This window comes from Oryzias latipes, chromosome 5 (assembly GCF_053564925.1).
Source record: "Oryzias latipes strain Hd-rR chromosome 5, Olatipes_Hd-rR_3.1".
In the NCBI taxonomy this organism is placed as follows: Eukaryota; Metazoa; Chordata; class Actinopteri; order Beloniformes; family Adrianichthyidae; genus Oryzias; species Oryzias latipes.
Window position 1 is genome coordinate 31,533,520 of NC_136241.1, and position 25,230 is coordinate 31,558,749.

A 25,230-nucleotide genomic window follows, 5' to 3' on the forward strand; every position below is an offset into this window, starting at 1 on the left:
GTTTGTGAAACATCCATCCATTCATTTTCACTTAATTCCTGTTTGAGCACAAGGGGATGCTGGGGCCTATACTAAAGGACAAACTGTCCAAACTCAGGACAGCTCTCAAGTCCAAGGAAGGGCCACACAGAGACAAACAGCTGAACAAACACACACTCACACTTAAAGGGGTGATTCAAAAACAATGTTTCACTTATGAAGCACATGCGAGTGGAGAACATGAAAAGTCCCACACAGAAAGGACCGAACTGGGAATAGAACGAGGTCCTTCTCACTGAGATGTGAGAGTGCTAACCACTACACCCCCATGCAACTCATCAGAAGGATGAATTAGAGTCAGGTCTTAGCGTCCCTGACCAACATCACTGACTATTGCCTTTCAGAAAGTTCCAGAAGCCTGTAGAACTGTAATTCCTTTAAAGAAATTGCGTCTGATTGCTTAAAGTGAGGCTTTTTTAAAATCGTTTTGCAGCCCTTGCTGTAAAATTTTGCTTTTGCTAGTCAAAGGCCATAAAACCACCTATTTGCTTTAAACATTATAGCTTTTTGAGATCGTTCATCACCTTTAGAGCAACTTTTTTTTTTACATTTGGGGACATTGAGTGGATCATTTAAAGGGTTGTAGGGTTGCAAAGGATATTGCCATATCAGTCGTATTTGCTTTGCACCTACCGTATATAGAAAACATTATGGATTTTATTTTGACTCACAATGAGAACTTAGATCAAATGCTAGTAGAGGCCCTTTGCTAATGTATGCATTTAGCACTTTTTAGATGTGGCAAGTGAGTCCCAGCAACATAACAGCATTGGCCAGACAGCTCCCATTCAAGCACATGCCTTGCTTCGCTCATCCATCGAGCTGTCTGTCGAAGCTTCTGTGCAGAACAGCACATTTGACAGCATATTGGGGAAATGCAGAAAGTTAGAGGGTTGTTCTAAACACAGCAGAGCAGAGAAAGACTCCCTTACACAGGAGTTGCCCACCAGGTGGAACAGTGCTTTTGGGGATGATCAAGCGCATACTAAGAAGTTAAGAACCACCGAGAGGTGCCCTGGCCCTTCATCCAACCAAGCTCTCTATGCCCGGAAGAAGCTGGAGGCAGGGTTAGAGCATTGCTGGTAAGTCATTTATCTCTCTCTTCCTTCTATAGAGTGGTATCTTTTTTCTTAAATCACGTGTTTGTTGTATTGTAAGATATACATAATACAATCTCTCAAGTGTACTTACCATGTAAAAAAACAAATAACAATTGGTCTTTTTTCCCTTAGATAAGAGTTTAGATGTGAACAAGTCCCCAACCTATTTCTTTATTTTATTTTATTAAAATGTATGTCAGTGAGCTTCTGGGAGACGAGAGGTTTGTGTCCTTCTCAGTGGTGCTAACAGCATCGTACCATCTATCTCATGGGATGCAAGCCTCTGAAGATAACCCATATGACGTGGAAAAGAATTAAATTAGAAATTTACAGCGGACATAGAAAGCTGTAGGCAAAAAACAAACATCACATGGCTGAGGATTGCAATTGCCTTTGATCCAATAGGTTCAAGGAGCTCAAGTGTCTCAGTCGACTTGAGAGAACACAGGTTTGGAGCTGTGAACCAGGATCTGATTCACATATTTTAGTCTCAGCCTATATTTTTGTTACCGTAGTTCAAATTCAGCAGGCGAGCAAAAATGAAGTATTGCAGATTGAAATTTTAGCTAAAATCTTGTTGAACTAAATCCTACACTCTGCCAGGTTAGCATTCATTTAGTTTCTTTATTTTTTGTTTCTAAAAGTGTGCGATTACCTTGTATTTGTGGGGTTATCCACAGTGGTGGGAATTTATTGAAGTTATAAAGATTCCACAAGTGAACTTTGAATGACCATTTCTGTCACCTTTCATTGTGAAAGTTTTATAACACATTTTGTCAGTTGACTTTGATGCATCATACTATTATACAAAACAACCATAGTGATTGCTCTTGGACTTATTTCCCTTTTGAGTGTACAGAGAATACATGCCATCTAGATGACTTTGGGGCAGTTAAATTTTCTTAAAGAAAAGAGTTTTAAATACCAACAGCCGGTCCAGACTCATTGACTAAATATGAGACAACATTCATTATCAATCGGTGGAACCAACAGTGCAGACTGCTCAGAACACAGTCATGACAAACATCTGTTAAAGACACATGAAACACAACACACACTGAATAAGAAAAGGGCTGACCTGAGAGAACCCACGCATGTACGGGGAGACCATGCAAACTCCACACAAAAAGTCCCCCATTGATGTTCTGTTTCAAGCCCTCCCAGCCGGGACTTGAACCGGGACCTTTTTCCTGTGAGGCAAGTACAGTAAACATTCAGCTCTCTGGTTACACATGAAGCTAAATCAAACAGCTGCTTCTCAGGCTTTAAAAGAAATGTGTCTTAATCGCCTCACACCACATAGCTAATTAAATGACCCAAAGGTGGACAAATAAGAACCCAAGCCCACAGAGAACAACGCTGCTTTTTGTTTTGACTTCAAGACATGTTTTTACCAGTTAGCTGAATGTTAGGATGATCTCATGGACAGCTGGATACCTGACTCATTTTTAGACAGCCTCCGTTTCAGGTGGAATGCTGCCCTCTACTGTCAGGAATATGTAAATGCAGAGTGAAGGCTTTGAATAAGAAAAAGACCCAGAAAGCAGACTAAAAATAAAACAGTACGAGTAAATAAGACTTTGTTTTTTTTTGTGTTCATCTTAAATTTTGAATTTAACAAATATAGACCTATTGTGATGTTACATTTTGAAATTAAGCTATATTTTTTTAATAATAAAAAGGGGTACTTAAATGCTTTATTTTAAAATGGTAATTTTGTCAACTATATTTACATTTTTTCCAAAATGTAATCAAAATACATGTATTTTAAACTAAGCATTTTTCTAAAGCAACTTTTTCCAATAGTTTGATTGTTTTATATCAACAACACAGAAACAATACAGATTTTTAATTTAACCGTTTAATAAAATCACAACAAAATCACAACAAACAAAAAACCACAAACACTTTTAAAAGAATGCACAAAACAATGCATTTTGGCACAGAACAGCATCAACATCTCACTCACATAACACAATTTTCATTCACGGCATCCATAAATAATGGTATGTTAGAATAAGGTTTCCCCCATTTTTTTTCTTCCACATGCAATTAATCCAAAATATACATCTAAAAAAAGACTGAGTCACTGCATAGTTAATTTCAAAACCCTTTGTTTACAGTAGTCAGACAAACTAGGAAATACTTTTAAGCTTTTGAAGCTAAAGTCTAAGATATGTTTGATGGTTTCTGTTTCACGTACAAACAAAACTAGAAGATCATTTACATTAACTGTGAGTCACCTAAAAGCAGTAAAAATAACTAGACAAACGCTCGGTTAACTGGAAATGCAAATGTCCCAGAGGCACTGAACACCACAAATACAGTTTAAAAGCTTAAACAAGGAGGAGTAAAAGCCGGGATGTCATGAGGATTCTGTTGTATCATTGAGTTATGAAGTGATCACAATATTTGTTCATAAAGAATTATTCAAGTACTTAATATTGTTCATAAGTATGTTTAAAATGATGACAACACAAAGATCTGAGGACAAACCAACCAGAAGTAAAGCTAAAAACAGATGTGAGGATGAACTAAAACGTCATGGTCAGATTCGGAAAAGGTTTTCATGACGATCACATTAGGCACCAGAGGCTGATTTGGCAGGATTCACTCATCAAGATCTCGTACTTTATCCTAAAAGAGAGAAAAAAACAATTAGATCCAGAATTAGAAATGATACATAAATATTTTACAGGTGAAACAAAACATAGATCTTCAACCCTTTTACTTTTATTTCAATTTTTATTTTCTTTGTTGAAAATGACAGAAAATTAAACAGAAAGAGGCCTGAAATGGTTTCAGTCTCAGTCTAAACAGTTGCTTCTGGTGCTTAAGTGGACGAGAGTCATCCTTGTGTTTCTGAGCTGCTGCTGTTCGTCTGCTTGAAAATCCTGTTTCAGTTGTTAGTTGAAATATTGTTGCAATTTACTTCTGTTTTTAACAATTGACATTAGTTCTCATTTATTAAAGTCTAAATCTCCTCATTGTCCAATTAAATGACTTGATTTAGTTTGAAAATCCCAACAAGAGTTTCTCACCAAATCCCTTCAGTTGGATATCGAACCTTTCATGTCATGGTAAAGATGTCTCAACACTAAAACATCTGGCTGTCTACAGTTTTATCGGCAGCAGGCTTCATCAGTTAAGTAAGGGATAATGGCAGTGGAGGGTTCCATTATCAGAAATTAAAGGACGACACGGAAGCCTGAACCAACAGCATCGGATGAAGTTTGTTTCTTTCTGTTAATGCTCACTTCAAAGACCATTATCCAGCTTATACCATGGACACTTACAAAAGAGATAATTATTCAATCCATTTTTTGTACTTTATTGTATTTTTTTCTGTATAAAAAGCTTTTTTTGTTATTGTCCAGGTGATGAAACAAAAGTCTGTTTTAAAGAAGCCAGCGCAGTGCTTTGGAACATTTAAGCTAAATGACTGGAGATACTTTTTTACATGACATTATCACTTTTTAATCCACACCCAGCAGAATCGAGCATTCACCGGGACTAGGGTGCAAACAAGGACAACTTTTTTACATACGGTATATAGAAAGTGGTTCATTCTAAACATGACTTACCCATCCACCTTGCTGAGTGACCCATCCACTAACCCGGTTGGAGAGGAACGAAGACAGGGCATTTTGGACTTTACTCTTTAGTTCTGGAGCTGTTTTTGCGACATAGACCCCCAAAGCCACTGAGGTCTTGATCAGCTGGACCTCTGGAGCCACTTCAGGCGCCGTGGCGCTGTAAGTCTCACACAGCGCCTCCACACTGTGGCTGAACGCTGCTTCTAGGGTCTGGAGGACACATTTAATGAGGAAATGAATGTAGGAAACTTCCCCAGAAGTTCATTTACATTGAATTCCACTTTTTTTTTTTACAGAAACAATACTAAGGTGTAAAAAAAAGCAGAAAAAACATTAAATTAATAAAAAGAGCTCACACATGTAAATTTCATAAATCTGCTCAGAAAGCTGAGAATCAAGTCAACAGACACATATTTCCAGATCCCTCAGGTAGATGACTCAAAAACTATGAAGGCTTACGGGATCAAGGTGATAATCACCATTATAATAGAAAGAGATTTTTATATGCCCAATGTTGAACTAGTCCTTTAAATTTCAGCTACGAGTGCTTTGAATACGTCAAGAGCCTACAAATAAATGCTCATCAAGAAATGTTTTTAAGGGGAAAACATGATCTAGTGGAACCAGTATTTGTGCTGTGGTATTTATGGACATGCCAAAGGTGGTGGCGCATCCTGCTCAGTGAGAAGTATTTTTGCAAAACATAAAAGCACATCTATCTCATTAGGATGTGTGTACAACAGGTTGAACTTTATTTCAATTGTCCTCTCACCTCTTTTGCTGCTGCTGTCTTCAAGTCAGACATCACAGCTCCAAAACGGGGGTCATTATTGAGGGCATCACCTATAGTTCTGAGTTTATCTGCAACCAAAACTGGATCAAAATCATCTTCCTCCTCCGTTGACCCTGTGTGCATATGAGGAGAGGTTGTTTTTCTTCTTTCTACAACATTCCAAACTAAAATCTGGGCTTTAGGGGGTTAAAAAAGAAAGTCAAAGAAAAAAAATGAGTCATAGTCAACTTGAATGTGCCTCACCCTACTGTACAAAAATGTTTTCACCCATAAATGGAAGTAGTATGCAATTCCCAATTAAAGGGAAATAGAAAACACAAAAACGTACAACTTAACTAAGAGATTAACTTTGGTTTAATTTACCGGTGATAGCTGACAGTACATCATCTGTAACCGGCACCTTAGTTCTGATTTCCTTAGTAGGTCACTGATAAAGACTCTTACCTTCACCATCAGACTCAATGCTGTCAAGTATGCGTTGTTGAATTTCATCTTCGTCCGCGAACAGAAATTGAACAACCAGATCCGTCTGAGTCTTAAAATCAGCGGGAGCCATCGTTGGTTCGCAGGTACCGGCGTCCGCCTGCGAAACGCAAAACTACCGACGGCGGTCAACGGCGCGGCCGCGAACGGACACTCAGCTTTTATAAGCCTGGTGTCGCGACGCGGACTGAAAGGAAATCCTCTAAATTCGGGAAGTTTTGACAAATCCACGTCTGCCCCTGAACCAAACCAGGTAAAAGATTTGATTTACCTGAGGGAAGTCTTGGCTCCTCCCTCCGATCGTGACATCGTCTGCATTGTTTTTTTCCGGGTTTAGGCAGAAGTCAGGTGTACGACGGGGTAGGAGGGCCACCACACGAAATAAACGAAACGAAAAGAAAAAATAATACTATTACTAGAATAAAAGTCGTAATTGTATTAGATGAACCCTTTCGTGCACAGAGGTCACTACTGTGTACATCACTTTGAAAGTATTTTTATTTTGCTGCAATTTTGTGCACTGGTGCACTAATCCACTCTCGTGGAAACTTTTGCATCATCCCATTGGCAGGTCATTGCAATATGAAAAAGTAGCCAAGGCGGTCGATAGACAGACAGAGAGAGAAACACCAACCACCTCATCTGATTCAATCTCTACCTTCTATAAAATGATACAATTGCAGGTAAAAACAAGTAGAATTACATCAAGTAACATGTAGAGTAACATATCATGTAAAGATTTCCCAAGTGTTGTTTCTATATTTGGAGTAAATACAGATTAACCTTTCATCCACTTAATTGTACATCATATATCACAAGCTATGCCTCAACCTGAATGCAATATCAAGAATTGCCACCAAAGTTGTTCTTGGATATAGATTCTTTTGCGTAATGTTTTGGCTGTAAACCAACTGCTTTATGCATATAGCAAGTAATTTAAGTTTTTTTCCCCCCATCAATTTATTTTGTAGGGCTACAAAAACATACAGGTAAAAGAGGAGTTTCCAGACTCAAATGAGGAAGACTGCTTTTGGTAGCAGTGATGAAGAATGGCTACCAGTACAGAGCGGTGCAAGCAGATGAGTAGACTCAAGCTCAAGTAGGCAAAAAATGCCGGCAGATGCAGAATGCTGCATGCAAACGAAGAACAAAGTACATAACCCTGCAGCTGTCCACTTCCAAACCTTTCTCCCTCCGTGAAAGACAAGATCTCATCCAAGTCCGTGTGAAGCTTCTGTCTAAAGAGGCTCAGTTTTTGGCAGAGGATTTTCATTCCTCTTTGTTGTTTTGCATTGAAACAAGACGTTTACTTTGAAGGAGGACATATTTATTTATATAAACATGTCTCCGACCTCCTTATTTTTCATATGAAACTACGCATTACCAACACCAAACCTCGGAAAGCCGGCTACACTAACAATCATTTTATTTTGAGTTGCCACAAGGTTCAGAATTTCTTTGTTTTTGAAACCTATCAGGAAATAAAGCTTCACAAATTGTTCCACATGTTCATCTTTGAGCATGGCTCCGATAAACAAACTGTGGAATTTTTTCTTGTTAATTTATGACTTTTCCTTTCGTAAATGAGTGACTTTTTTCCAAATGTATGCGTATGATTTTTAAAACACATACATTTATGTGAGAAAAACCACTGTACTTAACATTATTAGTCCAATGAAGTTCGTAGTATCTGTATTGATAACTGACTTCTTAGGTTCTTCTATTATCAGACAGGTATCAGTTATTAAACATTATTCTTGTAATTTAACAGCTATGATTTTTTTCTTGTGATTTTAGGTCTTTAAAGTCTACATAAAAAAAAAAAAAATGTTTGTAAACTGGGCCTAATGCTCCATCATACAGATTACTGCGGAAATCAGAGGGGATTTTTGAAACAAGGGGGTATGTTTGATAAAGAAATTTGTTTGATATGAATTTATCTTTTGTATTGATATAGAACATATCAGACAATCCTATATAAATTGTTGTTTCTCTTTCGGCTTTTCCCATCGGGGGTCGCCACAGCGAACGAGTTGCATGGTAAACTTGGCAACGTTTTACGCCGGATGCCCTTCCTGACGCAACCCTCTCAAAGCAACCGGGCTTGGGACCGGCACAGAAATAGAGAAGGTAACAGGGAGCAGCCCGGAGTCGAACCCTGGTTTCACGGACGGAAGGCGCCGCAAACCAGCACGAGCTAAACCGGCTCCCTAGACAATCCTATATAAATATTATGTAAAATATGTATTTCATCATGTATTTTCATCAAAAAAATCAATTTAAGTAATTTAATTTCCTTTTTATTGATACATGTTAAATTCAACTCAATTCAATTCTATTTATAAAGCCAAATATTACAACAATAGTCGTCTCAATGGGCTTCATGTACTTGTATAATAAACATGAAATGTTAAAGTATATGAATCCATTGAATTCAAAAGGTAATGGCTAAACTAACAAAACAGACTAAGCTAAACTGGGATTACCAGTCCTTAAACCCTCCTTCTTGGTAAGGAAAAACTCCTAAAAAAACAGATTCTGGGTTCACCCACTGATAGGGAACCTGAGCTGGGATTAGACTGTCATGAGACAGGTCAGTTTTACCCTACTGATGATGTGCTGTTCCACTGAAGTCATTAGGATCATGAAAAACCACATAGAAATACTGTCTACTAACTTGCACTTCTTAAAAATAGAATTTTGTTTTTCTTCTTCCTTGTTTACACATTTTTCAGTAACCTTCCGGTTAAAGTCAGGTTCCTGTCTTATCTCCAATCACAGAATGGTTTGTGAATTCAGATTCTTTTAGGTCATGGTTTTTCCCCAGAAATCCTTTATTCCTTTCATCGTTGGGAGGCGCCTTTCAGCTTCTGTTGTGGCCACGGTGACTGGAAAGTTTGTTTTCTAACTAGCCGGGAATTTTCTTTGCAGATGATGATGGTGACCAAGTTATGTCTTCCCACAAAGCATGAGCCTTCTCATCTTCAAGAAAAAGGTGTTGTCCGCTCTTATAACCTGTTTGCTTGTACAACTAATTAAGAACTTTGTCCGTTGTGTGTCCAAGTATGCTTTAACAGAGAATGGAGGATAAAACAAAAATGTGTTCAAGTTTAAGGGGGGGGGGGGGGGGGGGGTCATAGAACGGAGAAAAACTTTTATGAAGTTTTGTGTTTTTTCCCAATAACTTATAATGACCAAGATGTCCAAAGTTCACCTCTTTATTAAATCATTATAAAATTACAAAACATCACAAAAGTGCTTTTTGTTTAAAAAAGGTGCACAAAAATACACAGTGCTTATTGCATCTTTACAATGAACAGCCTATAAGACACAAAAATCCTTCTTTTGCAAATTTTTTAACATGTGCATTGTATTAAGGTATACTTAATGCAAGCCTTTTATGTAAACAATTGATGAAAATACATTCAAAAAGTTATTTAAAATTGAATAACTAATTTTGACATTATATACAGTGGGGCAAAAAAACAACATTCTTTCCAAACCAGAAAATGTGATTTACTGGATTGTTTTTCCTCATTTTGTCTCATAGTTGAAGTATAGCTATGATGAAAATGACAGGCATCTCATCTTTTTAAATGGGAGAACATGCACAACTGGTGGCTGACTGCTTTATTTGCCCCACTGTAGCAAACAAAAGGAAAAACTTGACTTTTCCATTTACAAAGACATAATACAAATGTTTGATAGTTTCAGTTTCACTTAGAAGCAACAGCATATTTTTGAGAGTCAAGTAAAAACAAAATCTTCTAGAATTCTAATTCAAAAGTCCCAGGAGCGCTGAGCTCAATAAATATGGATTAAAAACTCTAACAAGGATGATTCAGTCTAACAGTACATGCAGTGATGTCATGAGGATTCTGTTGTGTCATTCATAAACAATTATTCAAGTAATCTTCTTTTTCATAAGGTTGTTTAAACTGATGATTACACCAAGCACCGAGGACAAAAAGTAAATATTTAAGACCGATGTGAGGATGAACTGAAGCTTCATGGACAGAATCTTGAAAATTTGCCTTCATGATTATCAGATGAGAAAGAAAAGACACCAAGCAGGCTGGTTTGGCACGATTCACTCCAGATGACGTACTTTACCCTGAAAGAGGCGAAAACAAAACAGATGCAGGATAAGAAATGATGGTAAAATATTTCAAAACTGTAAATCTTTTACCATTTTTTATTCCTTTTTTTTCTTCGTTTAATTTAACAAAAAAATAATCAGCGAGAGAAAAGATTTCTACCCTCATTTTAAAATGTTTGGTGTTTAAAGATCCAATCCAATGAAAACTGTTTTTGGTGTTTTTAACAGGTTCTGTAGCTCAACTGCTGGAAAATTCTGTTTCATTAGAAATGCTTCAGTCATTAACAGTTGTTAAGAAAGTTTGATTTACCGGTAGTCATTTTTTTAAAGCAAAATATCAACATCCATCTATCTTTCCATCCATCCATCTATATATACACACACATATACATATATACATAAACACATATCTATACACACACACACACACACACACATATATACATACATATGTATACACATATAAATAAAATTAAAGGAACTTGTGTCTCTTTTTTTAACAAAAGGCAACAGCTTATAGTAGTGTTTTATAGTAGTGTGTACAAATACACAGACACATGCACACACACTAAGGATGTCTTTGATGTGACTGATTCAAGAGGTTACCAGCGTTTAAAATAAGAGAAAAACTGGGGCATCACTGCGACCTCCAGTGAATATGGTAAAAGGGCGGCAGTGGTCGACCTCTGATCAGAAAACCACAGCGTTGATTCCCGTCCTGCGCGCCTGTGTTTCGAAGAATCCTTGGTCGAGAAACGGAACCCCACATTGCTCCTAAATGTTATGGGATGGCTAAACCGCCATCAGTGTGTGAATGTGTGTGCGTGGGAGAATGGGACTATGACAGTTCAGTGTACATAAGTATACACCATTTACCAGAGTTTAACATTTTGTTAATTAATTCTAAACATGACTTACCCATCCACCTTGCTGAGCGACCCATCCACCAACCCGGTTGGTGAGGAAAGAAGACAGGGCAGTTTGGACTTTACTCTTTAGTTCTGGAGCTCTTTTTGCAACATAGACCCCAAAAGCCACTGAGGCCTTGATCAGCTGGAGCTCTGGAGCCACTTCAGCCGCCGTGGCGCTGTGAGTCCCACACAGCACCTCCACACTGTGGCTAAACGCTGCTTCTAGGGTCTGGAGGACACATTTAATGAGGAAATGAATGTTTGAGGAAGGAAATATTACAATATGCTGTGTGGTCATCGAGTCTTCAGAGAGCTGCCTGCTCAGGCCTCCTGAACTTAGTGATATTTCTCTTATTTTTTAAAAAGAACGAAAATTAAAAATGTTCCCTAAATTTTATTTTTATTTTTCCCCTCTTGGGTTTATGCAGGACAGTGAGCCTTCAAACTGGGTCACAGAGACACACCGGAAGCGTCCGTCATACAGACACAGCTGTCGGAGCGGTAATAAGCTCCCGGTACCGGGAGAATCTTTGAATGATCTCGTGAACCCACACATGGAGACGTAATTACCGATGTTTTTGAAGAGCTCCTAATAATAAATAAATACACCTGATCTCTCAACATCATCTGTGTCTTCCATGCATTGTAAACAGCATAAACACAGACACCGCTCCATGTAGAGATCAGGTTAAAAACATTAGCAGGAAGCTCTTCTGACACACGGCGTCCAGCTATAGAATACATTTTTAGACAGACTGCAAGAAGAGGAAAGAGAGGCGGCCGACGCAAATTTGCTGCGTGAATCGCATTCGGTGTGAACGCAGCTCAAGTCTTTCATATTTAATTGCATTAGGGCTGTACAATATGAGGAAAACTCGTGATATGCGATATCAGTGATCAATATTGCAATGATGATACAACTTGCGATAATATTTCCATATCACTGCAAAAGTTTAATTTAAATAAGAGTCAAAATACCTTAAATTATTCTGCAAATGACCCTCCTCTATATTGGAGGGCAACAACTAACATAAAAGCTCCATCTGATTGGTCAAATGCATGACGGGATTTATTCAATTCATGAACTAGTTCAAGTTGCCGTACGATTGTTTTAGCACATTTAAGGTTTACCATTTATTGCGATTTTCGCTGACTTTTGCGATACGGACACTGCACAGCTTGAAATCGCGATGGCGATAAATTTGCGGTTAATTGTGCAGGCCGAAATTGCATCATGGAGCCTTCATAGAACCAGTGCTGCTGTACTGTGCAAGTGTTTGGTTGGCTGCAGACATAAAGGCCTTGACAAAATACATACAGACGGCTCTCACTATTGCCAACTACTGCCATCAGTGAAGAGACATGGATCACACAAAGCTTCCCCAATCTGATGCTCGGTTTGAACAGCAGCAGGTCGTCATTACCACGTCTCCATGGCCTACAAGCATCAAGTTTCTGCCATGTGATTAGACATTTGCATTAGCCAGCAGTTGGACAGGTGTGCCTAAAGTGTCCAGAGAGTGTATTATACATGAGTATTTATACCTTTTTGGAACTGCTTTACTATTCTATAATCAGCTTTAACTACATTATAAGTCTGGAAAACAGAGCTTTTCTGTGAGGACATCTTCATTGAAAAGTTCTTGCAGGAGTTTCTTTCTCCACTCACCTCTTTGGCTGCTGCTTCCTGCATCTCAGAGAAAACGGCTCTGAAACGGGCTTCATCGTTGAGGGCATCGCCTATAGCTCGGAGTTTTTCTGCTACCAAAACTGGATCAAAATCATCTTCTAAACGAGAGAAAACAAGATAGAAAAATAAGAAACTTGAACATGTGCCGCGCCTCATCCGCCAATGACGTCACGAAACTAGAAATTTATTTACAAACAAAAGTCCTGACACATATGGATAACCTTCTGGCTCGGAACAGATTTACTGTTTTATTTAATGGACTAAAAGACAATTCCTGGTTTCATATTAACTCATAAAATAACAGCCACTTATTTGTTAACGCAGCCATTTGTTGTAAAATTCAGAATATTTAGTTTCCTGTAGCTGAATGACAACGCAAAAACCTTGTTGTGCCGCCAGCCGTCATATCTGTATTTCAGGCACCGCCATTCGGTTGCTTGGTTGTTAACGTTCGGGCCACAGATAAGACACTTACGTGGACCGTCGGGCTCAATTTCGTTCGCACACATCCGCGTTCGAACTTCATCTTTGCCGGCGAACAGATAAAAAACGATCTGATCCGTTTGGCTCCGAATTTCGGCGTCAGTGGGAGCCATGATGACTTCACAGGTAGGAACCGCCCGTTCAAAAATAACTCCCTGCGCAGGCGCACTCCGTGCAGAAACACGATGACGTCATCACTCTTTGTAATTAGAATTGCGCCTAACTCGACACAGAACTTTAAAGGTACAGGAACTTATTTCATAATCATCTGAGTCTTTAGCACAAAAATTTTATTTGACATTTCATTTTCAAAAAGGTCTCTGTAAAAAAATCTGTAGAAAAATTCCATTAGAAAAATCTAATGTAACATTAAAAAGTGGATTTACAGAAATGCTTTTTCATTTTCACAATGTATCTGCATCAATTCAAATAAAAAATAAAATAAAAAAATCAATCCTCCAAAATATTTTTTCATTAGAGTTTGAATGAGAACGTTCAAAGAGTTTTCTTTTTCTTTGATTTTATGACTGAAAATTATAGATTCACACTGAAGGCATCAAAACTTTGAATTAACACCTGTGGAATTGTATACATAACAAAAAAGTTTGAAACAAATAAAAATGTCATATTCTATGTTCTTCATAGTAGCCACCTTTTGTTTGGATTACTGCTTTGCACACTCTTGGCATTCTCTTGATGAGCTTCCAGAGGTAGTCACCTGAAATGTTCTTCCAAGAGTGTTGAAGGAGTTCCCAGAGATGCTTAGCACTTGTTGGCCCTTTGGCCTTCACTCTGCGGTCCAGCTCACCCCAAACCATCTGGATTGGGTTCAGGTCCAGTGACTGTGGAGGTCAGGTCATCTGGCATCACCCCATCACTCTCCTTCTTGGTCCAATAGCCGTTACGCAGCCTGTAGGTGTGACGGCTGTAAGGATGGAGTGTCCTGTGTTTTCTGTTTTAACTAATTTTCATATTTTATGGCTATTTTATTTGCTTTTATGAAAAGCGCTTTGTGTTTTCAGTCAAAATGAAAGGCGCTATACAAATAAGTAAAGTTTGAGTTTATTATTTAATTTCCAGACAAATGATATAAAGTCTGAAATATTGGAAAGCTACATGTTTTTTTCTCTTTCGTAGGAATTTAACCTTTAGGAAATTTCACAACTTATCTTCACTTTTCAAAGTTTCTTGTTTTGTTTTAGTGCATAAATAGATCTCCTAAGAACAAGATTTTTCTCGCAGCCAAAAAGAAACGAATTGCACTAATTAGGCACAGGAGAGTCTCTCCCCCACCGTATGTCATCTCCCTTCATGAAGTTCTTGCTTTGACACGAGTTCAGTTTTCAAGTTTTAAAAACATTTAGGAAATGTTTATTATTTTGTAAATAAAACCTTTACAAGAAAAGTTAAACTGTGTATATTTACATGATTTCTGCTGGTCAGAAGGAGAATTCCTCTTAAAGAAACAGAGTTTTTGAGTTTGATTACATAGGTTTATGTATGTTATGCAGTAGAGATTGACAGCTTTGTTTCACTCAGTGGACAGAACAGCTTCCTTTAAGCTGTTGGGATTGATGACGTTAAGTTTTTTTTCTGTAAATTAGGTTCATGATTTAGAGCTGAATTTTTAGACATTTACATTTTCTCCAGAACAACTTTGGATCCAGATTTATGCTCTATAGAGTTGTAAAAAAAAATATGATTCGATGCACACAGCATGTTGTAGACTTATCTTACCAGAAGGTGGAGACGTTTACCTTTACATAAGCTCAGCAAAGCCCCACCCTAGTGCACAGATTAACAGTAAGAAAGGAAAGAAAATTAGTTCATTCCCAAAATTATGATATACATCACACCAAAGAGTCTGCTGTTTAACACAATTACCTAGCACCAAAATTATCAAAAATAAATGTAACCTCCATTTTGATCAAACATTGATATTCTCACAGATTTTTAATCATGGAATACTTTGAAAGATTAGATTTAAACTCGTTTTCTGGTTTGGTTATCAGCGATCTCATTTTAGAGGAATTTGAGTTATTATTAGGAATCAAACAGCAGGATGATTAATGTCACAGAAAACAACATGAAGCTGGAAAACACAAGCAGATGTGCCACCACAAAACATACTGCTCTGTTTGATAAAATCAAGTTCTGTAGTGAAAGCAGCTCAGAAGTCAAGCCTCACACAAAGACACACACGCCGGTCTGTCTTTGAAGTGTAAGCGGTAAATGCATTGGGACAGATGACTTGTGAAATTTCGATGGATCAGTCTGGATAACCGGTGAGAAGAGGGTTGGAGCAACTAGGGGAAATCAGTACAGAACAGAAGAGCAGGAACATGATATTTGTATCAATGTTTAAGTTTAAAAGCAATGATAGCATTGATTTGATTAATACGTTTTATTAAATTAAAGAGAAGATGATAACGTGTCCAAGCACATATATTCAGTTTGGTAAAGTGTAACTTCAGCCCTCTTCTGTGAAAGAAACCCTCGGATTTGAGTACCGGTACTTCTGCACTGACTTGCTTTACATCAGAAGATCAAAGTTATTCTTTTTGGTGCACAGAGGGAAGGAGATGTCACAGAAAGAAGGTTTTTAGTTCTTCCCAGCTGAGTTTAGATCCTCCCTCTGGCTAGAATCACACCAGATTATTCATTTCTGAGGTGTTTTTCTGGTTTTTCTTTGAAATCCTGCCACGAAAATCTGAAATCTTCTTTCTTGTTTGGTTGTCAACATCAACCAATTTTTTTATTTAGGCTTACTATTTGTTGCACTGTGCTTGTGAGTTTTGTTTACAGTTTTGCAGCATCGCTGGAATCTTTGACTGGTCTAAAAGCAGACGGCACCTTTGACAGGCTGCTGATCCCTCTCAGCAGTTCACAAAGAAGACTAATACACTGGACATCCTCACATTCACACCTGCAGTCACAAGAGAGATCTTTCATCCATTTTTGAAAAGTCAGTCTCCAATTGGATTTTTTTCACATTTTTATTTTTACTCCTTCAGTCTTTCTCACTGACAGCTCAGACTGGCTTCTCCCCTCGATGATGGATCTGCCACATGAATTAGAAGGACCAATTTTTCAACTTAAAAGTATGTATTCGGTCTATTTGTAAGAATGCTGTATCATATGATGCAGTTCCTCAAAAACCAGTAGACGTTGCTGACAGGGGGACACAATTTCTGAAAATGTCCCATCTTAAAGGGTCAGATTTGATATCAAAGATATTTTGTATCAAAGCCATTTGTGATTTTTATTATTTGTTTTTCTATTTATGACAGTTGAGTGGCGGTTGGGGATGAGTGCAGTAAACTGTGGTCAACGTGGTTGTCCCTCTTTAGACTTCATTATTGCTAGCAGTATCCGAAGGATTCTGTTAAAGATTATCCATCTGGTTAGGCCGTGCTACACAGCCACTATGTACATTTTGCGTATTTTACCACGGATGAAATTTCGGCCTGTCGTGATACTTGCTTGATAATTCACTAGTGTTTCTTAAGTGCCTCATTTGTCAACGTGCACAGATGTCTGGAAGGGTTTCAGCTGACGGGTCTTTGTGTGAATTTGGTTTGGAGACGTTTAAAATTTTCGGCCGCTTCAGAATTACGCAGTTTACGCATATTTAACGTAGTTTATACACAAGTATTACGTAAATCTTATGCAGTTGTGCGTGACTTTTGCTATATGCAAATTTGTAGCCCTCCACATCTGTTCTACAAAATGTCTAACAGACAAGTCCCACCGATGTATAATTTTTATATCGAGTGCATGTTATTTCACGTTAAAATTACGTAATTGATGCACAAATCTTTAATGAACGGCACATAAACAGAGCAATAATCACGCACGGTTTGTTTTCAACGTTAATTTACGAGTTCTCTGCGTGGTTTATTCGTACTTCTTCCGTGGTTTCAAACATGGGTCATTCGTGGAACATTTGTGACAATTTCATATAAAGATCACAACTGTTCTCACTTTTCCCACATATATTCACAAATGACCTATTTTTATTTGTGCAATATGTGCGAGCTGTACATATAGTGGCTGTGTTACATGGCCTTTACCCAGAGCAGTTTGGGTAACTAACTGATTTCAATTTAATTATTTTAAAATGACTTTGTTGGCTACACTAGTTTAAATACACAATTGTGTCGTGCAATCTATCTGTTAAATGGGTTTTCCAAGGCAATTTTGAACTGGAATCTATCCTTTCTGGGTCCTTGTTGGCTTATTCATTTGTGTCTTGAGTGTTACGTTCCCTATTTTTTAAATAATCAAATTGTAAAGCTTGAATTATAATGTGTGACTATTGTGCTTATTATTAGGTGGCAGTGATTTCCCTGCAGGTTGGGGCCTTTGTTTTGTTCAATTTTGCATCAGCTCCCTGAAAACAAAACAAACAATTGGAGGAGGATTTTATAAATCAGTTTTGTGAATACAAACAATAAATAGCCTTGAACACAGCTCATTTTCATAATTATCAGAGTATTTACCTTTAGTCAAACTCACATTCTACTGTGTGCTGGTTTTACTGGGATCACTTCAGCCTTGTTTGTTCTCTGTATTGTACCCTGATAGACTAAAATTAGGGATGATTTAGTAACAGAAAGCATTCATTCACTAGCTCCCCCCGTGTGGTTCTGCTCACTGTTCTTGTGATCATTTTGGTCCCACGGGGTGAGATATTGTGGGGAGCCCCAGATGGAGGGAGATTATCAGTGGTCTTGCATGTCTTCTGTATTCTAATAATTGCTCCCACAGTTTGATTTCTTCCCACCAAGCTGCTTACCTATAGCAGATTCAGTCTTCCCAGCCTTGTGCAGGTCAACAGTTTGGGTTCTGGTGTCCTTCGACAGCTCTTTGGTCTCGGCCATAGTGGAGTTTGGAGTGTGACTGTTTGAGGTTGTAAACAGGTGTCTTTTACATAGATAACCAGTTCAAACAGATGCCAATAATGCAGGTAATGGGTGAAGGACAGAGGATCCTCTTACAGAAGAAGTAGGTGACCAAATACTTATTTTACACCAAATAAACTCTTTAAAAATCAGACAATGTGGTTTTCTGGATTTTTCTTTCTCGTTTTATCTCTCATAGTTGAGGAATACCTATGATAAAAATTACAGGCCTTTCTAATCTTTTTAAGTGGGAGAACTTCCACTATTGGTGGCTGACTAAAAGCTTTTTTTGCACCACTGTAAATATATATAAATCTAAATGTCTCTGGTCCCGGTCCATGATGTGATTGTTTATTTTGTTGTGTTCTAATATTCTTGGTATGAGCTTTCTTTGCTTTTCTTGATTTATTAACACTTGCGTCTTCCAGTTGACTCTCTAAACGTACGTCCTTCTCCAAACTTTGTAAAATTTTCTATGTGTTATTTAGGGTATTCTGTAAACTATGTTTTATTTGTTTTCTCATTTTTACTTTAGCCATCTCTTTGGGTCAACCAATGACTTTTATTTCTGTTTTTATTTGAAGTTTGGTTGCAGAGTTTTTGTTGTGTTTCTTCATGTTTCTTTGTATCGGTTCTCTTATTCCCCGGATGACTGGAACCGTTATAGTTTATTTGCAGCTGTTTAACACCTTTTTCCTGTTTTTCTGCTATTTTATTTTCTTTTTTTTCCATGTGTTGTTTTCCTTTCTTTTGTGGATCATCTTGGATCATGGCAGAATTGCATTGCGTGTTGGATTTGTCTTTTCTGCTTCTGTCTGTCCTTCTCGTCTGTGATGAACCTTATTATACCTTATTGTTCCAGGTCTTTCATAAAGAAGTTGCTCTTTACTTGTCATTGCAAAGCTTTCTTTTTTATCTGCAGATGTTTTTTTAAGCAAAATGAATTAATTTGATAACAAAGTGCATGCGTGCATGGCTTTTCTCCGCGGTCTCCGGCTTCCGCCCACCATCCAATAACATGCTTCATAGGTCAATTGGCAACTCTAAATTGTCCGTAGGTGTGAATGTTAGAGTTAATGGATGTGTGATATGTGGACCTGCGACAGACTGGCAACCTGTCCAGGGTGTCCCCTGCCTTTGCCCACAAGTGGCCGGGATAGGCCCCAGCAGCCCTGTGACCCCAAAAGGGACAAAACGAGTTTAGAAGATGAATGAATGAATGGTGAAAAATCAGGGTCTATAGGTTAATCATCCACTGTGAGGTTTGTGGCTTTGATAAACTGTGACCGATCTGATTCTGCCAGTGTTAGAGTGTACTTGAAAATCTTTTTTTTTTAAAGAATTTTGGGTTGGTGTGGATGTTTTTGATCTTATGCTGACAGATGTGTTTATCTTATTGCATTCTAGTAGAAAAGCTTGTGCATTATTCTCCTGATGACTCTTTTTAATCACAAGGTTTGTTGTGAATTTGTTATACAAATGATTCATATAAAGTTGCATTTAAAGCACCAAACACTGTAAAATCTGCAAAGGTAAATACTACTGAGGAAAAGCTACTGTAACAAGAAGCGCAGCTGTTTTTATCACAGCTGGAACCAGGTGTGAAGTGGATAAAGAGAAAAGCAGGAAGTTAATCTTCTAACCATCAAGTCAGGAATTTGGAACAAAATCACACCAACAAATGGAAAACCAAGACTAGAAGAAAACTCAGACCATGAGAACAGCTGAGGTAAGTTTTGCAAAGCGCTGAACTTGTTTCACAAATATTGCAGACAGAGTGCTGTGATAGGAGATCAGTTGGGATCTGAAGACAGTCAGTACAGAGTTGAGAAGTCCTAAGGAACTGAACTAGATTTGGCTATGGATTTATTGTGGGGGGAAAATTACCAAGACCTTTGATTTTATCTATATATATAGATATATCTATATATATATTAAAAAAACCGCCCCTCTCACCCTTTGGCGGGTGGTTTCTCCTCCTAGCTCGGGTATTCTACCAGAGGCCTGGGAGCTTGAGGGTCCTGCGCAGTGTCTTAGCTGTTCCTAGCACTGCGCTTTTCTGGACTGAGAGGTCTGAGGTCTTTCCAGGTATCTGTTGTAGCCACTCCTCCAGCTTGGGGGTTACTGCCCCGAGTGCTCCAATTACCACAGGCACCACTGTCACCTTCACTTTCCAGGCTTTCTCCAGTTCTTCTCTGAATCCCTGGTATTTCTCCAGTTTCTCATGTTCCTTCTTCCTGATGTTCCCATCGTTTGGTACTGCCACATCCACCACAATGGCTTTCCTCTGTTCTTTATCCACCACTACAATGTCTAGTTGGTTCGCCATTTCCATCCTATCAGTCTGGATCTGGAAGTCCCACAGGATATTTACCCTCTCATTCTCTACTACCTTCGGAGGTGTTTCTCATTTTGACCTCGGGGTTTCCAGTTCATGTTATAAAGAAATATAAAATATATATAGTAAATCTTAATCCCCTGTATAAAACTATATTTAATGTTTTAGTTACAGCAGTAATGTTGCTCTGTGGGTTGTTTGTCCTGCAGGCCTCGCTGTAGAAAAGAGAAAAGTAAGCTAAGTAAATCAACAGAATTAGGATAAAAAGGAAAGATTTAATATATTCTTGATAGTACATTATCAAAGTTTAGTGAACCTGTAGCTACCTGATCAGAGCAACGCCGTGGTCTTCTCTGTCAATCGTTTCCTCGGAAACACTAGATGACTTTTGTTCACTTGTACTTTAAATAAGCATTAGTTCCACATTAACTGTCACACCACCAACTGTCTGCTTGATCAGTGCATATTTGGCTGAGCATGACTGAAGCAGATAAAAAGCCTGTTGCTGTGAGCCACACGCGAGTTGCATTGCTGATATTTCAGATTTTGGGAGGTGTTGCTGATTTAAGACAGCTATATCCTAAAATCCTCTCATGTATTTTAGGGAAAAATAACATCTGAATTCACTTTAATGGGTCTACATCGTGCAAAACTAGCTTTTTGAGCTTTTAAGGGTGTTATAATAAGAAACCCCAAAGCGGTACTTTGATCTATTCCTACATCTCTGAGCAATCCTCTAAAACTCTGCTCTCTAAGCACCAGCTCCTACCAATCCACGAAAATGCATGGACATTGTGACATCACAAAATGAGAACAGCCCCTTCCAGGAAGAGTCTGCACAGTCAGCTCCGCCCCCAAGCTAACACACACACACACACACACAGTTTCTCCACAAAGCAAACTCATATTTCATCTACAAAAGTCGTTCTTTAATGTGCGAAAGGTAATATGTTATCACATATATGGATATATATAGTATGGAGTTTAAAAAATGATAACTGCACTGCATAAGTGTGATTAAAAGTTCCCATTTATCAAGAAAATAATTGTTAGTTAATTATTCTAAAAGTCAAGACAACCCATAAAATGTTTTCCCAAAAGGTTTTTGTCAGCATCAACTTGTTTTTCCAAAACTTTTTCACCTTAATTCAAGGTCACAGTTTTACTTGTAAGCCAGAAAAGCTGAAGACGAACCACCGCGTCTTCCTTCTTCTTTCAGCTTCCCCTGTCAAATGTCAAGCCTCAAATTTCCACTAACAATGTCACCATTAGCATTTTGGGTCTGAGTCTCTTGAGGCCCACTTCATGTAGGTCAGGCTGCAGACTCCTGCAGAGTTTATGTTGAACTTATTTAATCCACTCCTACCTGCTTCACACTGAGGAATCTTCATGTTCGGGTTTAGTCGAAAGATCGATTGAAATTTGGAATTTCCATGGTCCAAGAAACGTTAATTATGATGTTTTCTGTTTGTTTTTGACTCAAACTGTGACAAACCACCCTAAAAAAAACTCTACCAGACCTACAATAACTTAAAAAACCTAAAGGCATTTTGTGAATTTGGTATTTTTGCACTTTGAAGCTCAGAAATGTCAGAACCTGAGCTTGTTTCATAGTTTCATGAGCGTTGCAGGGTTCTCCCAGAGTGGAGTGTCACAGGAATGAAAGTTGTGCGTTTGATGCAGTTGTTTCTTGATGCCACACAGCATGGATTCAGACGCCTGCGGAGAGGCTTGACCTCCAGCAGCTGCACCTACTCTGCCTTCAGTCATAACACAGAGCCTCTTCACACGGGAACCTGGAACAGGAGCCCAGACATGTGTCCTGTTGCTGCAGTCACACAACCGATGCATTGATCTGTGTGACACTGAACTCCTGAAGGGACCATTTGTTCTCACTTTTTCACCTGGTACCCATGGAAACATCTGCAGAGAGAGATTTCTGTGCCATGGTTCAAACCAGACAGATATATTGTTTGACAAAAATTATGTTATCTTCCGGTAAGTTTTTTCTCACTCGCACTTCATTAAATTCTGTGTTGCTTTGAAGAAAACATATTTCTGCTCCAGGTGACTTATTCAAATTTTCACACCAATATGTTAGCAAAATAGGGAGAAATAAATCTTGTCCACTTTACTCAGATAATTTATGGAGCATAAATATTCTTTAAGGTTGCGGAAGAGTCTTTTTTACGCAGCCGCAACTGATTATCTGTCTTTTTATTGCCTCTTGTTTTGACATGTGTGACTTTGCGCCATAAACTTGTCATGCAAATTTAGTTTAGCGCATCCAAGAAGCATCCATCTCTACCATCACCTTCAACACCATTTGCTCACTCACTACTCAGCAAATTGAGCTGTAAAAGTATAAAGCAAGAAAATATAAAGGTTTACATTTAATGTGGGGGGGGGGAAAAATCAATATTTTGTGGGATTTCTTTAGGTGGACAGGTGAAAATCTTCACTTCCTGCTGCAAGTGTCATTAATGAGTTCCATCAGAAGCAGAGATGATGATTTTTTTAGTACATGTAAATAAGTCAATCAAACAAGCATTGTGCATATTAAAGGATCTGCTTAAAGACTAAACATGGAAAACCCCAATGCCTTGATATGAGGGGCCGTATAAGACATTATTTATTCTGAACCATTCACATTCATACATTCTTGCTCTCACAGTCATATATACTCTCTTTCGCATTCATATATTCTCACTTGCACATCCATATATTCTCTTACGCATCCATATATTCTCTCTCTCACATTCATACATTCTTGCTCTCACAGTCATATATACTCTCTTTCGCATTCATATATTCTCACTTGCACATCCATATATTCTCTCTCTCGCATGCATATATATTACTTTACACATACATACATTCTCACTCTCATTGTCACTCTTAAAAAAGAATGTATGTATGTGAAAGACAAGTATATATGAACGTGTGAGGAAGAGTTTATATGTGTGTGTGAGAGAGGAGTATGCATGAAACGGAAGTTACTTTGCATGAAAAGGAAGGCACTTTGAATGAAACGGAAGGCAGATGATTTCTCGTGCTCTGATTGGACGAGAGGCCGCCACCTCCCATTTTGAACAGACGCTAACACGAACCAATAAGAAGGCCATCGGAACCTTAAGAAATATTTTATCTTCACCTCAAGTGGTCACAAATCTGTCTGCATCTCTAGAGACACAAAGGAATGTTTCAAATACCAATAATGGTAATAGAAGTGCCACCGAAACAGAAAATCCGTATCCACCTTATTCCTAGCCCCCATGAGCCTTTGCGTGAATTATGGGCGACACTTCCTGTAGACGCTGGAACACGCATTTACATTAAAACAAATTCCTCTTATTTTCGATCCATAACTACATATAAATGTGGGAAAACCAGCTGTCATTTCTTAAAAAAGGCAACGGTGAGGTGGAGATGAAATATTTGTTAAGGTTCCGATGGCTGCAGGACCCCCGTGGCTACTTCTTGCCGGTTCGTTTTTTTTTAAAAATAAACTTTATTAACAATATCTTGCACATACAAAATACCAAACACAAAACTCCACTGTGTGCAAAATACAATCTTCACGTTCGCCATGAGATTGAACAAAAAAACATAATGATAACCATGTAAAACAGGTTATGCAAAAAGAAAACAAAAATAATAAGGCAAAGGAATCTGTTAAAGTTTCAGGAGAGACCATGTTTCAACTGTTCTGACAGCTTTTTTGTTAGTGGAAGATTTAATACTGTTCACATACAAAACCATTTCTTTCTGAAAAACATAAAACACGTTTTTTTTGTTGGCATATTTACACTTGTGTATAAAGTATTTAGCCATAATTATAAGTAAATTAACTACATATATTTTTTCTGCATTAAGTCTTTCTTGTGTAAAATATCCAAAAATAATATGCTCGTAAAATAATCTATAATCTTCACATAGATGAGTTCTTATAAAATGTATCACATCTTTCCAAAATAGTTGAGTGAAAGAGCAAAACCAAAAAAGATGAGGCACAGTTTCTGGTGAGGAATGACAGAATGAACAGTTTATGTCCAGATCTTTTTTAAACTTAGTAAAGAAATGTTTCACTGGATAAAATTTGTGAAGAATTTTGAAAGAAATTTCTCTGATTTTATTGGTGATGAAATACTTTTGTGGCAGGGTCCAAACCTTTTCCCACTGAATTCTACATCCAAAGCTGTTCCAGTATGAGATAACATACGGTTTTGTGGCAATCTCATTTTGAAACAGAGAACAGATACTTTGATTATTCCTGCTAGCTGAAAAACATACCTTTCCACACCACAAGTCTGTTAATTTGGGATTTCTTGCTGGTTCATGTTAGCGTCTGCACTGTAATCCCTAGCGAGTTGACTGAACTTAAAAATTATTTTGTAACAGATTACGCAACAGTTAAGTTATATTATTAAAACTTTTAAGTTAACATTTATTGAAATTCATATTGTCAGTTGGCTTACATTTGTATTATTTCATATAAAAAATATTAAGATTCCTCAACTTATAAAAGAGAGATTATTTACTTAAAGTTTTTAATATTTTCCAACTAAAAAACGCTTTAACTAACTATATTTTTATATTACTCAACTCATAAAATATGTAAAATTCACTCAAATGCTTTATAAATTCTTTAACTCATTAAATGTGTAGCATTGAAAATATTTAAAATTCTTCAGCTTAAAATGTATTCTAAACAGAGATATTGATACTGCCTCACTACATTTTAAAGGCTAACATTGATAAAAACCAACAAACGTGAAGGCCACACAATAATGA

The 25,230-nt window shown here is 37.8% G+C and overlaps 2 protein-coding genes across 2 annotated transcripts; both read right to left on the minus strand.

Annotated features, from left to right (window-relative positions):
* Positions 1 to 2,984: 2,984 nt before the first annotated feature.
* On the minus strand, positions 2,985 to 6,328 carry LOC144992216 (bcl-2-like protein 15). The gene is made up of 4 exons (XM_078947726.1): positions 5,973 to 6,328; positions 5,508 to 5,641; positions 4,724 to 4,945; positions 2,985 to 3,776 (listed from the first exon to the last, which is right to left on the minus strand). Exons 1-4 carry the CDS (start codon positions 6,082 to 6,084, stop codon positions 3,750 to 3,752), a joined length of 495 nt encoding a protein of 164 aa, XP_078803852.1. The 5' UTR covers positions 6,085 to 6,328; the 3' UTR covers positions 2,985 to 3,749.
* A 2,885-nt stretch (positions 6,329 to 9,213) lies between these two features.
* LOC144992217 (uncharacterized) lies at positions 9,214 to 13,371 on the minus strand. The gene is made up of 4 exons (XM_078947727.1): positions 13,187 to 13,371; positions 12,691 to 12,809; positions 11,029 to 11,250; positions 9,214 to 10,125 (listed from the first exon to the last, which is right to left on the minus strand). Exons 1-4 carry the CDS (start codon positions 13,305 to 13,307, stop codon positions 10,102 to 10,104), a joined length of 486 nt encoding a protein of 161 aa, XP_078803853.1. The 5' UTR covers positions 13,308 to 13,371; the 3' UTR covers positions 9,214 to 10,101.
* Between the last annotated feature and the right edge of the window lie 11,859 nt (positions 13,372 to 25,230).

Excerpts from the sequence above, each read along its gene's own strand:
- LOC144992216 (XM_078947726.1), bottom strand. The coding sequence starts at position 6,084 with ATGGCTCCCGCTGATTTTAAGACTCAGACGGATCTGGTTGTTCAATTT. Across the intron at positions 5,642-5,972 it reads CATTGAGTCTGATGGTGAAG|GGTCAACGGAGGAGGAAGAT; the intron begins GTAAGAGTCTTT and ends ATATGCACACAG. Across the intron at positions 4,946-5,507 it reads AGACAGCAGCAGCAAAAGAG|ACCCTAGAAGCAGCGTTCAG; the intron begins GTGAGAGGACAA and ends TGTGTCCTCCAG.
- LOC144992217 (XM_078947727.1), bottom strand. The coding sequence starts at position 13,307 with ATGGCTCCCACTGACGCCGAAATTCGGAGCCAAACGGATCAGATCGTT. Across the intron at positions 12,810-13,186 it reads AATTGAGCCCGACGGTCCAC|AAGATGATTTTGATCCAGTT; the intron begins GTAAGTGTCTTA and ends TCTCTCGTTTAG. Across the intron at positions 11,251-12,690 it reads AGGAAGCAGCAGCCAAAGAG|ACCCTAGAAGCAGCGTTTAG; the intron begins GTGAGTGGAGAA and ends TGTGTCCTCCAG.